General features: G+C 39.1%; 1 protein-coding gene across 1 annotated transcript in view; it reads left to right on the plus strand.

Annotated features, from left to right (window-relative positions):
* LOC107044953 (metastasis-associated protein MTA1-like) overlaps positions 1-16,105 on the plus strand; it is a 73,342-nt gene that overhangs the window by 38,253 nt on the left and 18,984 nt on the right. The window contains exon 2 of the mRNA XM_015267036.1: positions 2,052-2,307. Within this exon, the coding sequence (XP_015122522.1) occupies positions 2,132-2,307 (176 nt within the window). The 5' untranslated portion in view covers positions 2,052-2,131. The remainder of the gene's footprint in view (positions 1-2,051; positions 2,308-16,105) is intronic.

Here is a 16,105-nt window from a genome sequence, read left to right on the forward strand (position 1 = left end):
GGGGGGGGGGGGGGTGTAATTTATGACGATTCGTGATGGAGGAATCCGGGGGTTGCCTAGATTCTGATACCACCAATAATCGTAATGGTTTATCTCAGGAACTCAAATGTTTTCACCTCAAGAACCAAGATCAAGTGCAAATTTACTGTAATTCAAATTGTAATTATAATTATATCAAATAATTTTACTACAATTCAGTTAAAATGTCTGAGAATTACAACCCTTTTATGATTTTTAGAGAAAAAATTCTTTTCAAATAAGTGAAAATTTCACTTTCATCCATCAACATTTGTTTCCTGGACCTCAGTACGTTAGTTATGAAATTTATAGATTTCTACTGGGAACTGAAAATTTTCTCAGTGAATGGTTAAATGGAAGAGTTGAGGGCAGTAATCAACCAATTTGTTTCTCCCAAACGGTCATTTGACCTTTCTGATTACTCCACTTTCCTCTGCCGTTAAGCCTTTAAGAGGCTGTGGAACTTACCATCGGAGTAGAAACTGGATTCCAAGTTTTTTCATCAGACCATTATTCAGCAAAATACAAATTCTTACACTATAGATACCAATATTATTGATGATATAAGAATTTGGGTTTTGCTAAATAGTCGTTTGATAACAAAAAAACTTGGAATCCAATTTTTACTCCGATGGTAAGTTCTATTGCCTCTTAAAAACTTTTGACCCTTCTTATAATTCCGCCTAGCATCAAGGCCGTTTGACCCTTAGAAAGGTTGAACCCTACCCATTTTTTCGATTGATAGAGATAGAAAAAAAATCTGAATTTCGCTCTACATTGGTTTTTTGCTACCATTCTACTTTGTCCCGCGTTTCGCTTTGTCTCGCCATTTCACTTTGCTTCGTTTTCTTCTACGTGAGAATGAAATTTTTAGAATACTTAAGAGTTTAAACACCCGCTTTTTTCCTACAATTAAAAATTCATTTGAAAAATTCAGATAAAACCGGAATTTTTTATCCCAAATTGGTTTTTCTCGGCGGTCAACTTTCCAATATATTTAATTTTTTTCCAAATTCCATCGGATACACTCATATCCACCATGAATGCTTAAAAAAATCTGATAAAATTCACCGAGAGTACGTTCAATGGATACAATAGTACAGATTTTTCTTAGATTTTTCGCACGCTATAAATAGTATATTTCGTCACTAGGCCGAAAAAAACTTTTCTGACGAATATGAGTTTACAGCCCGAGCCGAAGGCGAGGGCTGCAATCATCTGGGCTAGAAAAGTTTTTTTTGGCCGTATGACGAATAGTATTTTTTGTCACGACGGTCGTAGGCAGAGATTCACGGATGCGGAGCGAAGCGGAGCGGACGAATATGATTGCAGCCCTCGCCTTCGGCTCGTGCTGCAAACCTCATATTCGCCAGAAAAGTTTTTTTCGGCCTAATGACGAAATATACTATTTTGTCATGACGGCCGTAGGCAGAGATTCACGGGCGCAGAGCGGAGCGTCCGTGAAGCGCTGCCTCACGGCCGGAATGACAAAAAAAAATTGGTGGCTAGATTGATGAAGAATCTGTCACGTTCAGTAAAAGCGTTCCGTATTGAAGTTTTTGGACTCCTATGGAATTATTTATTTTTCTCGATAATTCTTCATTTGTAATTTTTTTCCTGCAAATTCACTAAATTTAGAAGCATTTAAAAAAAAATTTCTTTAGTATTTTTTCCAATCGTTTATTTTTTCATTATTGTGTGAATCTCTGAATAGCCTTAAGCGCCCATAAGTGGGCTGCTCACCATGTTTGGAAATGCATCTGTAACTTCGTTCCGGATCAATCGATTGTTAGTACCCAATAATTTTTTATCTATATAGTGCCACTATTGAATTCATCTAGCAATGTTAGAAAACCTAGGAAGTTCAATTCTTTACAAAGCACAGTTTTTTATATTTTCCTCTCAACTATATCGTTCTTGGAACTGCTCATAAGAAAATTTGCAAGTTTGTTTTGGACTGGTCTGTTCGTTCTTCATGAATTCACTACTGACTCTGATTGAATCAAAAATCAATTTTTGTTATTTTTTCGTAGGCATTGCCCTGAGTGCAGGGCTTCAAGGTCCTCCAGCAAAACGCGCCCATCACTCTCAACAGTTACATCCAAAACACTCAATGGATCATGTATCACCGGCAACCGTGCCTCTAGCACCACCACTGAATGGTAGAGCAGTACATCCCCATTCGTTCCCTCATGGGGTACCAATGTCAAGAAGCAATGCCCGTAAACAGGTCATCTCGTGGATGGATGCACCCGACGACGTTTATTTCCGCGCTTCAGATCAGATAAAGTGAGTCCTGCATACCATAAAACGAAATTATTGCTCAATAATAATGGAATGTTGAATGCCGTTCACACATCTCAATTTTTTTACATTGTTCGACGATATTGAGAATAGTTTTGACGTATAACTTCCGTATTTAGATTTTGAATATTTACCCTTAGATTATTCTATGTTTAGCAATGAGTTGTTTCCGTGATTTGGAAGTGAAACTTAATAAATATGTAAAAGATCAAAGTTATAGATTTTTTACAATCATTAATCGTTTTTGTTGCATTCTTTATCAAACTGATGTCATCGTTGATGAGTTAAATATTTGTTTAATCCTAGTTTGGTCACTACCATTGAATAATTAAGCGAAACGATGAAAAAAATTGAGTTTGTCATTGGAAACGTCCAAAACATTATAGTAATTGAAAAAAAAACAAGAATCGCCACTCCCAAGAGAAATAAATTATTTCTCATAAATAAACGATTTTTTTCCATGTAAAATGAAATCTTCCGTTACGCGGCGTTGCCGGAAACGCACTGAGCGCGCCCAGGTAGTGCACTACACTACAACCTCAATAACACAACCTGAATAACACGTGAATGCCTTGCAAGATGGCAACTATACAACTGCAGCTTTTATAGGCCTGTCGACAAATAAACCTACCGAATACAAGTCTACCTATACCAACGACGGTGGCACCTGTGATTAGAAGGTAGAATTGACACTTGCGAGCTCGGAAACATTTCTGAGGCCTTGGAGAATAGTCTTCCAGGGCATGTTTTTCCCTCCATTGAGGTTTGCCCTTGTCCTTCTTCGAATGCAGTACGGTAGGTTGGAGGGGTGGGAAGGGACTAAATCGTAAGGCCCCGAAAGGGTATACGAGATAGTATATTGTGTCATTAGGACCGTAGACGGAGGTTTTCGATGAGTGTGAAGTTAGCAGCAAGAGGGGTCGGTAAGGCAGTGACGAGGCTCGCCGAAGGCGAGCCGAGTCCTGTCTTACCGACCCCTCGTGCTGCTAACTCACACGAATCGCAAACCGACGTCACGGTCCGTATGACATATACTATTTTTTGTCACGAAGGCCCGATTAAGGGGAGGGGGTGGGGTGGAGGCGCAGAAGCGGGGTCCAGGGGCCGCAGGCCCCGGCGGGGAGGTTGGGGGGGGGCGAAGCCCACTGAAGAAAAAATAAATGACAAAATAAAAAAAAATACTTATATGACAAAGTAGACAAAAATCGAAATTGCCTGTGAGTTTTTCAAGAATATCTCGGAAACTATAGCGAGTTTTTTCAAAAATTCGGCGGATTGAGGGGGGGGGTCGTACATTGAGAATCCTCGTTGAACAATCCCACCCCCTACTCCCCCAAATTTTTCAAGGAAAATTCGTTCAAACTAGCGGAAAAGACTCACCGTCAAGCTAAATGGCAACGGAAGGGGTGGGGGATTATTTATTGCTCCAAAAATAAACTGCTATTTTTTTTAATTTCATTTTTCTTTTCTGTCGACCAAAAACATTGAACAAAAAAACTCCGCCTGTCAAGAACATTCTAAATTCTGTCAAGAACATTCAAAAATATATATAATCTATTCGAAATAAGATGCAGTCGATGCGGTATGACCATATAACCCCAATACGGCGACTTACTCCCTAGCAAATAACTACTATTGAGACCATCGGCAGTGGCGGTGGCGCATCTCAGTGGATTGTACGATCCGCCGAGTTTTCATGTAAGCGACCGTTGTAATGGCTCACTTCATGTTGTATTCCTACGAATGTTTTGTGGGTTACTCATCTAGAAACTGTATGAATTTTCGGACCAAGGACTGGTAAGTCTCACTTACCATATCTGTACCTCGTTTTACAGACCTGGTATGCTAAACGCCATTTACCCCCTCTCAACACAGCCCCCGTAAGCGCCATTTTTCGGGCCTCAGTGACGAAAAGAAATTTTTTTTACAACCCTACCTGTACAACGGCCCCTTTTGCATACCTATCAACTGACACTCCAACCCAAACGATTTTTATTTGTTCCACATTACCGATAGGACATCTCTACTCAGGGGTTTCAGAAATCTATCATGTATCATATGACTCATCCCTGTGCGATTACACCTTTTAACAAGAAAACCCGTATATAACTGCCATCATATAGTACTACTCAAAGAGCATAAACCTGAGCAGGGGCCAAGAACTCAAAGGGGCAAAGCTGTGGCCAAGTTTTGCCTTTGTTCTCTACCATGAGCACTGCCGTCGCAGTGCGGTTCGGAGAGGGGGATATGAAAATGTGGGGGTAGCAACTCAGCGGTTCTTTTCCGATCGAATAATTGAATCTCATAGTATATGAGCACTCAACAAAACATAGCATATACATCATTAGGTTGAAATGAAAATTATTTTGATATATTTTTCACACCAAGTTTCCCAGAATAATGCTGCAGATGGAAAGGATTAAATTTTATATGCGCCGACGAGTTTCGGCGAAAGGGATTAAGTTGTAAACCTTTTGAACAAAGTGGAGAATCGAATACTTTTATTTCGGGGGTCTTTTATCACGGTCAAACATTAGACGAGGTACGGATTTTTCAGGTTTGAGAATAAATTTTGACAAATGGGGGAAAATGCCCACTATAAAAGTCCAATTCATTGTTTGCAATATATCTTAGAATTGTTTGAAAAAATCCCGCGAGTAAAGTATGTGAATAAGGTATTGCTTTGCATGAAATGAAAAATTATAGATTATATAGGGAAAATAACCCGTATTTTGAAAGTTGAGGAGAAATCACATTTTTTTTCCACCAAAAAAAATTACAAATGAGAAAAAAAAATCCACGTTAACAGAGTTATATCCGTATCTTATATTCTCATATATTAATTTAATATTTTTTATAAAATTTTCTCTGAAATTTATTCTTTTTCTATTTGTTTTCTATGCACAGAACGTCTATTAACGATTTTCACAGCCTGCTTCACTAAAGAATTTTCAATGTCCTCGTCAATCCTTTCTTTCTTACAAAGTATTTTAATGTATTTGAAATATTCTTTGATGGTTTCTTCAATAAAATTAACTACCACAATTTTTACAACAGTCTCTACATGATCACAGTCAATGAAGTGGAAATTCTCTCCTAGTTTCACCTCCGAATACTGGAGAATTGTTCCAAGTGAATTGATTTTACGATGTATGACGTTATAATCCTTATCATTTCATCCATTGCTTTGTTAAATATCTCAGTAACAGGAAAATTTTCTCGATTAGAATATTGAGCGTAAATAAATTCATGGCAACAAGAACGAGGTAATTGTGGGTGCAAGTGTGCTGCAAAATTGTTGGTATTGATCTCAAAGAGGTTGTTACAAACACGTGTTTGAGGAGAACAATATGTCATAGTCAATAATATTTTCATTCTCATCCAATTTTGTTGCAAGGAGCATATCTGGAAGGTCAATAATATATCGGCTTTTTTTATGTTCTTCACAATTAGGGCTGCCCACGATACCCAGACCAATTTCGGTCTCGTCTCGGTTTTATGAACTAATACCGAGACGATACCACGTCCAGAATTTTCGAGACGATACCGAGACGATACTCACGGAAACAAGAGTTGGACAAGAGACTTGGATATTTTTTGGTCTTCTCGTTGGTTGCAATCTATACCCATCTATGATGGGTTTTCAGGGCAGGGTTGCCAAATAGGGAAAGTTGACCAAGTAAAAGGTAGTCAACAGTAGAAGCCAACAGGATAATCGCGCGGTTTAAACGACTATAAGGGTAAACCGGGAGAGGCAGACAGAACAAGCCGCAGGGTCAAATTCGAGAGAAAGACAGCATAATCACAAGAGTCGAATGATTGCAAAGGTGAAACAATAAAACCGTCTGATTCTTTTGCTAGATTTACCACCAGTTAGAGAATAGTAATTTACCACAGAAATCTCTAGTGGCAGCACTCGGTTTGCATTTTAAAATCTTAAAGGCGAGTCTTAGATGGGTCAAATGTTTCAAGAGTTATACCTGCAAGGGTTATACCTCGCGAAGGTCACATACATCGTGCAAAGTTGAACGTCACAAGGAACATATCTCATAAGTTTGCGCCAAGTGAAGGTCAAACGTCACAAGGATCTTAACTCGCAAATGTCAAACAGTAGAAGCCAACAGGATAATCGCGCGGTTTAAACGACTATAAGGGTAAACCGGGAGAGGCAGACAGAACAAGCCGCAGGGTCAAATTCGAGAGAAAGACAGCATAATCACAAGAGTCGAATGATTGCAAAGGTGAAACAATAAAACCGTCTGATTCTTTTGCTAGATTTATGATCGTTCCTTGTGATTATCCTCCCTAGCGCTCCCCGTTGGCCCTCGTGATCGTTTGACTCTGAAAATTCTCTTAACTGCCTCTATTATTAGACTCTTGTGACCGTTTAACCCTTCCGAGGCCCGATTCTTGTGAGGTATGACCTCTTGTGACCTCTGACCATTGCAATGAAACACTTTTACGACTTTTCGCGCTCGCGAGGCGTGAACATTGCGAGGTATGATCCTTGTCATGTTTGACCTTCTTGGTCTTAAGGGTGCCAAGTGAAAATGTTTAATAAATCAACAGAAATTCAATTTTTTTTCCTGTAATAGCGAGAAATATTTAAAAAATTTAGATGACAATCTTGACCTTTCAACCGGTATTAATTATTGAGAATTTAAATAAACAAAATTTGAAGATCCAGCATTGGCTCTTATGAGGTTATGCGTCCGTCTCACCTCGGCTCTGGACGAGCGAGAGGTTCCTAATAGAGGAATCGACTGTACCGACGGAGGTTTTTTGTGGTTTCCTTCGTCTCTCTCGCGGGAGCAAATGCGGTACAGTGTGGCAAGTCGGCCACAGCCGCAAGGTTAGGTAGAGGATAGATGGCGGAGTAAACCGAATGGTTTAAAATGCCTTAAATAAAAAAAAAATCTCCATCATTTTGAATGACCTTCAGCCATTTGTTAGGTAATTCATGGATGGCTTCCGCAAAGAAAGTTTCATCTTGCGAGGCGAGGAAATTATCGACCCATTTTTGCACTTCTTCAAATGTTTTGAATCGTACATCAGTCAATTCGCTTTGCATCTTCCGAAACAAGTGAAAATCATTTGGAGCTAAGGCTGGTGAATACACCCGGTGTGGCACAACTTCCCATCCAAGAGCCGTTAACGTACCTTTGACCGGTTTACCCACATGAGGCCTGGCGTTGTCATGGAGAAATTATACTGGACGTTTTCCTTTGCCAGCAAATGGATGTTTTTATTCAATTTCTTGGTTCAATCTTATAAATTGTTGACGATAGCGATCGGCAATAACTGTCTTATCAGACTTCAAAAGTTCATAATGCAGTACGCCTTTTATATCCCACAATATACATAGCATGATCTTCTTACAGTGAATATTGCGCTTCGGTATCGATGTCGTCGGCTCGGTGGGGTTAACCCACTGATATTTGCATTTTGGATTATCAAAATAAATCCACTTTCCATCGCCGGTCACAATTTTCTACAAAAAAGATTTTCTATGTTGCTTATTCTAAAGATTCAGACATATGTCAAGTCGGCTATCTTTATTTTCTTGAGTCAAAAAGTGGCACGCACTTTGTTCCTTTTCGAATCTTTCCCGTTGCGTTTAAGCGATAGGAAACGGTCTGTTGAGTTACTCTAAGCTGTTTTGCAAGTTGTTTTTCCGTTTGGCAAGAGTTTTCATCCAGCAATGCTTGCAGTTCCTGGTCATCCACCCTTACAGGAGCCCCGGTACGTTCACCGTCACTAACGTCGAAATCACCTTTAAATCGCTTATACCAATACTCACATGTACTTTTAGATACAATGTTGTCCCCAAGAGCAGAACAAATCGATTGACATGCTTTCCTAACAGCTTTTCCTTGATGGAATTCATAGCGAATGCAGTGTCTAATAAATCGTAAAAAAAAAAAGTGTCTAATAAATATCTTATCGGTCTGCATGTTTTATTCACAGAATTTAAGGTTATGTTTATGACTCCCTCATGTTTTGATACTACATAACCCCACCATATCATATGTAAGCGGTAACTTTGAATTTTCATGACACGGAATCGAAGTGTCCTAAAACTTATTTGTACACCTAATATTTGATTTTCCACTGTTTGAATTCTGTTGTTCTGTTCCTCAAATCTAGCATTGATAGACGATTCAAGTTTGTAAATTTGTGCAGAGTATGAGTCACTTCAATTTTTCACCTACGTTGAGAGCCCATCGAGCCTCTTTAAAATTGCTTCCATTCAGCTTCTCCAAAATTATCCCTAGTCGAGGCTTGTGGGTGGGGAGTGCCATCCACACCGCGTGGGATACCCTCCACTGACTCTGACAGGTGATTACTAGGAATGTGAGTGACAAAAATGACCGGTCAAATGACGGTCATGACGGATAATTACCATGTCCATAAATCTGACGGTTGTACCGGTATTCATTACGGCACAACTCATCCCAGTTCAAATCATTACATTACAATTTCATTACGGAGTTTTCATCACGATTTCATAAATTCTTCAAGTATCATTTGTAATATTTCATTAGTAGAAACACAGTTTATAACGTCTAACAAAATCATCCCATAATTCGTAATGGAAAATTCACGGCTGAATGTTATGTGCAACTCCACGCAAATAATCAAGAATGTCACGTTATTCACTCCAGTCCATAACTACTGCCTAAAGACGGGCCTCATAATCAAGGTATCTTTTCCTTTTTACCAGTATGACGGATCGACCAGCATTATACTGCTCCCACACTGACTTCGTCGATGCTTGCTCAACTTGCATGGCATGAATGAATTTCCTAAGCTGCTCGTGGTTTCTTCCGACATGTTGGTGGAAGGCATTGTGCCATCCCTCCATCGAATTATTCATTCTCGGATCATTATTAATTGTCGCAAAATAATAATTCTAAAGCTCAACTGGAAATCGTGAGGTGATTCGTTTATTACGATGAACAGCACCAATCCAAGTATCTTTGAAGTATTTACGAAAATGGTTAGCTCGAGCCACATGATCGGGAGGAACAAATGCCAGGGCCATTAGCATTTTAACATGTAAAGCACATTCATCATTAGTATTGTAGCGGCCTTTCTGGCCCACCGTACCGGCGAATAATACATTGCGTAAAATGGAAATAGCATCCATGAATAGAAACATCAGTGAGAACAGATTTAACAGCGTCAATAAAGGCCAGCTCAAAATCAGATATAAACACTTCAGGCTCCAAATGAACATCAGCAATTTCAATAATAGTTTTCAAGATTCGATTGGAAGTACTCTCAGGCCTGGATGTTGTCAATACGTACACCAAGGGCGCAGACTTGAAATTGGGCTGCCCAGTAGTGTCGTTATGCTGTGTAATCCCTCCATGAATAGTATACAGCTGGGAAAAAATTTTAGGCCTTGATGAAAATGTTCCACCGCTCAACCAGATTTGACACGAACCCAAATGCCGCAAATTCTCCATCGTTGCAAAATAAGGTAGGGATTATGACGAGATTTATTATCATACAACAAGAACTTATCGCCCCGTAAAGTCTGTTGATATTGCTCTGGAATGTTTAGCTCACTTATTGTAGCCGGCGTCATCAACTGCGGATTTCCTTGCCTGCGATGGCGTTGAATGTGTTTCTTCAATGTATACGAGCTAGGTAATTCAACGGCAGTATTTGTAGATGCCTTACCCGCGGTTTCCCCAACAATAACATTTGGGTCCTCGGTTCCCTTTGCACGTTTACAAATCTTATTGACTAATTTCCGAGCCTTTACTCGAGCATCATTTGCCACGTGCCCATGTTCTCCCACAAATAAAAATCCGATGGCTGGCTCTTTTGGCTGTGAAAGAACGAGAGGCTAACAACTGACTCGATTTACCTTTCGAGGCGGTTGGTGAGTTACGACTTTTACTGTCCGGGGTGACAAAACGCTGAGTAACACCACCAGTTGACTTCTGATCGATTTTATCGGCTACGACCGGTTTTCTTGAAATGTCGAACCCCCTTGGCATTTTTACCTCCAGACATTTCTACCGACCAGACCCATCTCCAAGATCACAAAAATATTGCTCCCATATCAATCGAGCCCAACCACGAATGATTATTCAGTACAATCGTCGCATTTAGCGGTATACGACACAATCAAATTTTCACTGAGCATTGGACTATATCACACAAAAATTAAATATTCAACCAGAGCTACACACAAACACGACTGTACCAAAGATTAACACACCTGCGCCCCCTTCCTAAACTCAATTATGGTAATGATAATTGGATGAAAACATAACTTAAACCAAATTTTGACCACTCGGTGGTGGAAAGTGGACCTCTCTCTCTCCCTACTCTTTACTCATGGACCGTCGTATAATGTCGCAAGGGTAAGTTGTTATCATGCCGTGTTGGTGTTCCTACCCCCACAAAAAAAGTATATACTCGCAAAATATATTTTGTATAGCAGGAATATAAATATTTTATGACTTTATATACTCGAATTATTGTATATTTATATTTTTTTATATTAATTTATATGGGATGTATAGAAGAGACATAATCGTAATATTTTCGGCATATAAATTATTTATACAACTTTTTTCCGATATCCTTATACTACAGATATATGCACGATATATAAAAAATAGAAAAAGAATAGATGCAATTTATAGTTTCCATTTATTCCGCAAAACATGTTTACTTGCAATACCAGTGGGGTTTTCAATCATCCTCCTGAACTAGGAAACTAGAATTTGCATGAAAAAAAAAATTATAGAGGACGGATTAGAAATATCAAGTGAGTCACGAGTAATTTATAGCCAAATCAATAACTCATTTATTACTCAATTTTCTACTACATATTGGGAAAACAAATTCGTACAAGTCACATCGAACAAAATTGATGGAATTATTATTGGTGATTGATGTGCGATGAATTTTGAAGATGACGGTCCAATTCATCACTTTGAATTGTCCTATTTATCATAATATTCTCCATAATATCCTCTATAATATTCTCGCCGCATTTGTCCCAATTTATTGTTGATGCAGGATCCAAACGCCTTTTTCGAGAACGTTTGAGGGAATTTTTTGCGCACTGTATCTGCAAAAACGACAGAGGGTTTAGGATAAGGGTCAAAATTTTAATGAGGTTCGAAGAGAGTGAAATAAGTCTCGAAATGGCCAATAACGATCTACATGAATTTTTCTGTTGCGATTTTTTCCATTGAAATTATTGGGCACAGATTTACTAAGTTTTTTCCGCTGCATTTTGTTTTGTTTTGCATTATAGAATCTGAGTAGAAAAAACTTGGAAAATCTGTGTTCCATAATATTAATTTAAAAAAAATCTGAAGAGCAAAATTTGAACATAAATTCAAAATCTATTGACTTTTTTCTTTCAAATATCCAATAGAATTGGCGTAAAAAACGAATATAATTTTCCAATAGATTTCCAATAGAGACCCTATAGAATTCCGATAGGATTGCAATAAAATTGTCTAGCGAATTCACTAGGCTTTCTATTGAATTTTTTCATACGAGGAATGCCCAAGGAGGATCAAATAGTGGCCAGAAAAGTTGATAACAGTTGAAATAAGAAGGGAAAAAGCCGAGAAAAATGAAAAGTAGGCTCCGAAAAGACAAAATAAAAGTCAAAATTGTGAACGCGACTGAAATTACGGGTTACAAAAGCCAAAAACAGTCTGAATGAGGGTGAGAGGGCACGTAATCCATTTATATCCCCTACTTTGGGCACATTGAGATAAAAAAATCTGTTATGATAATCAGTTGATTTGAGATAACCAGTGATTTGAGACGTTTCTGGTCCAGAGCCTCATGATGTTTACTATTTTTATCGATTTTGCTCTTTCCTCCTCTCAAATTGCTCCTGAGAAGAATTTTATGAGAAAATACAGCTACTAGTAGTGAGGAAGTCATTTTCGTGAATGTGTCCTTGTCTGTCGCTGTCTCCCATTGGTCTTCCGTGATGTACATATTACTTCCGGGGCGACCAATTTCGACCTGGTTTATAAATATGCACATTGTTAGTATCATACGGTGAATTTGATGCATTCTATACCTTTTCCAGTGTTAGGTAGCGTGCATATTCGATCTCGTCGCCACCATGAGTTGGTGGACGATACGGAGGAGCCATAGCTTGGTCGACAGACTCGTGTCCGTGAAGCCTTCTCAGAGTTGGAGCAGGATGAATTTCCAGTATTTCTAATCGCCTCTGCATTTGCGTGAAGTTTTTATTCGTTGTTTGCAGAGCCAGCAGTACATCAGCTGACGAGATAGCTCCTCTCTGAGTTGTCAGTTGGTCACGGGTATCGACATCATCAAAATAGTGTTGATAGGCGGGGGTTAGAGGCTTGGGACGTTTTGCATTTCTACAATTATCATCTTCTCGAGGTCTCTGAGAGAACAGTGGAATACATTCTTTCTATGATGGTTTTGAGTGAAGCAAAAGACGCAACGTATTGTCAAACATCCCCTCCTTCTCCCCCCATTGCTACTGTTTTGCGAAATATGGGAAAAGTGAAGTATCTTTACTTTTCTCCCATGGTCTGGTTCAAGTGACTCATTGATGCGACTGGGAGGCACGCGACGATGTGACGTTGAACTGGGACAATCATCTGATTCCTGGTTTGTGCATCATGAATAGCCAGGAGCAGAGGAAAGAACGACACGTTAGTGATAGGAAAATCAGCGATAAAAGTAGAATAATCGATTTACCGAGGGTAATTCCCTCTCCCTGTCGAGATTCAAGGATTGTGGTGCAGCAGTTTTCGGCGTTGAATCTTCAGCCCGCACGGAAGCATGAAAAAAGAGAGGAATGAATAGATGAAGACTGATTAGAGACTGATGAAACTAACTGGTTTAATAATGAGAATATTTACAGATGAAGAAAATTTGTCGTTTCTTTTCTTGTTCTTCTTCTTTTTCTTCTTGCCTTTTTGTGATGGGGTTTCATCATAAATCGGAGGCTCTTCCTGAATAATTCGAGGTGTGACAAGGAGTGAGAGTTCAAGAGAATGGTTGTGTTGAAAGAAAAATCGTACGCAATGAAAATTAAAAAATTGAGATTGAAAAATCGATCGTGAGAATTTCTGAGCGAGGGATTTTCACCTGCAGCAATGTCTCATTTTCCACACTCCGTGCTGAAAATTCCTCTCCCGATTCCTGAGGACTGAACACTTCGCTGGTCGATTTATCGCTCTCTGTTACCTTCACTGGAGGAGAGAATTTACAATTATTATCATTGAAAACGCTGAGAGCTTCAGAAGTCACGCTCGAATCTTCTCCGAAACTGAGGGTTCGGTCTTGATACAGCGAGAATGATCAATATTACATGTAACTGATCGTCAAAAAATGAAAAAAAAAATTAATTAACTTTGAACAAACGACCGAGGCTCAAACCTGAGACCACGGAGTTTGTAGCAAAATACTCTACTACTCGGCGTCAGTTTGAGAACTGAGGCCTCAATTAGAGGACTTCTAAAAAAAAATTTCCCATCATTTCGGAGTAGATTCCTTTTTCATTCTCATTCTCGGGATGTGTTGGTGCACCACGCTATCTATCCACTATTTTGTAGAATCAATTATCCAATAGACGTACTCGAAATGGCCATCACAATTCCCTCGTAACAACGCCATCCTCGCTTTGGTTCTTTCGCCTTATCTCGGCACTCCACTGCATACGATTCCTCCGAATCAATTACCTGCGTACATAAGAATTCATCCACATCAAATTCTTTGACCCATTTCAGAGGGAGAGAAGTAAATGTGTCATCAGCAATCCACTTTATGAGTGCACGAAGTCCATCTTTGGATGGAATTTTCCGTTTTGGCCTTCCAAGAAATAGGAAAAAATGAAAGAATAACGCATGATTTGAATAACTGAGAAAATCATTCATGTACTTACTTCGTTGTCATATCATTATCTTCATATAATTCGTGGAATTCGGGATTTATTGATAAAATAACCACTATGATACTGAACCTCAAATCAATAAACAAATGAGCGGGATAGTAACTCACTTCAAATCAATCCGAAATTGAATCATCTCAAATTGGTGAGGAATGCATTCATCCTCAAGAGAGGGCTCCCAAGAGTATACGGAGAAAAAAATACACCATAATTCCGTGAGAGTCCCTCCAAAAATTAGTGGGCTACTCACTAATGCTGGGACATAACAGGGGGTCACCAGAAAATTCGTATGTGGCACCCTAAGTTTTACGGGCATCGCGCGAAGTAGTGGCGTAAGTCCCTCTAAAAATTGGGGTGCCACATTCGAATTTTTCGATGACCCCCTATTATGTCCCAGCATTGATGAGTAGCACACTAATTTTTGAAACATTTTTTTCTCAGTGTAAGAAGCGTTATAAACTGTACAATTACTTTGACAGCTCTGAAGAAGTGCCTGACAGAACCAAGCGATATCGACGAGCAAGGAAAAGAGCGAGGTGATTAGGATTACAAAATCTCAAGCAAATTTTCATTTTATTCTATTCTCTTTCATTCTCCTCACTTGATCTACATTCCATTTTTCCCTGAGGGAAACTCACTATATAGCCATTATCCTCGTCTTATGATTCCACTTATGCTTAGGAGTAAGTTGAATGTCAATGTGAACTCCTCTATTCGGAGGATTTGAGGATTTGGAGGGATTGTTCATCCAAATTCGCCAGATGAATCAGTTTGTAGCGGTGATCAATCGCACTGTAAGGCATCAAAGACAGAATTACCATCAACTTCCAACAAAGATTACCACGTACAACAGGTTTGCACTGGGAATTTACACTTTTCACAATTTTCATCTGAAACTTCCGGTACGAGCCCCTAGAATTTATTAAAAGTGAAGTTTCTATGAAGATGTGAGATATTTTGTCATACAAAAATCGACATTTGATGGACAAATTCCTGAAAACCTCGAATTTCAGCTCCATCAGTCGATGAAAATTAACAGAGATGAAGAAAATTCAAAGGAGGTTATCCTGAAAATTCGAATTCATAGAAGATTCAAGTTGATTGGGAAATTTTGAGCTAATTTCTAATTGAGATCATTTGACCTATTTTAACTATTTAAATGTTGAACTGAACTTAACGTTCCATGTGATTTCGTGTTGAATTGAATTCCGTATCACTCTCGAGGAAATTACTATTAGATTGGCCATATCATTTTAATTTGATTTTCAAGTATACTCGTGTAATATTTCAGATCTCTTGTGTAGTACTGGTATAATATCTCTATTGATGAGAATCGAGAAATCTCGCCTTTTCTCCAGACACACGGAGAGAGAAATCCAATGAAAATGTTCATAAAAAAAAACATAAAAATTACGTTTCGAAACGTAATCCGCGAGTGAGACAAAATTCAATAAAAAGTGTGAGTTGAAATACAGTAGATTCTCTCCTATTCGACGAGTTCGGGACGTGTCCTTGAGTGATTTTCTCTGAATCTTGGATAGGAGAGTTTCCCCCACTCTGTTACATCGTTGAGCGGTGTGTGGAAGGGGTCCGCTTGGTGGGGAGTCATGGAACAGAGATCGGAGAAGGGGAAAAACAACATAACCTACAACAGTCAAACGAGAACAACTCGATGTTCGTGACATCATAAACGAGGATAGATACTTTTTGGGAGTGGGGGTACGTTCCCGAAAGGAGAGCGGGCTCAGAGGGGAAATTTTGCGCATTCTACTGTACGCAAATTTTACGAATCGTCACATGAATTCTATGATCTGTTCCGTGAAAATTCCTCACCCGTCGGATCACACACGATTGGGG

This window comes from Diachasma alloeum, unplaced genomic scaffold (assembly GCF_001412515.2).
Source record: "Diachasma alloeum isolate Michigan unplaced genomic scaffold, Dall2.0 Dall_scaffold_00852, whole genome shotgun sequence".
Classification (NCBI taxonomy): Eukaryota; Metazoa; Arthropoda; class Insecta; order Hymenoptera; family Braconidae; genus Diachasma; species Diachasma alloeum.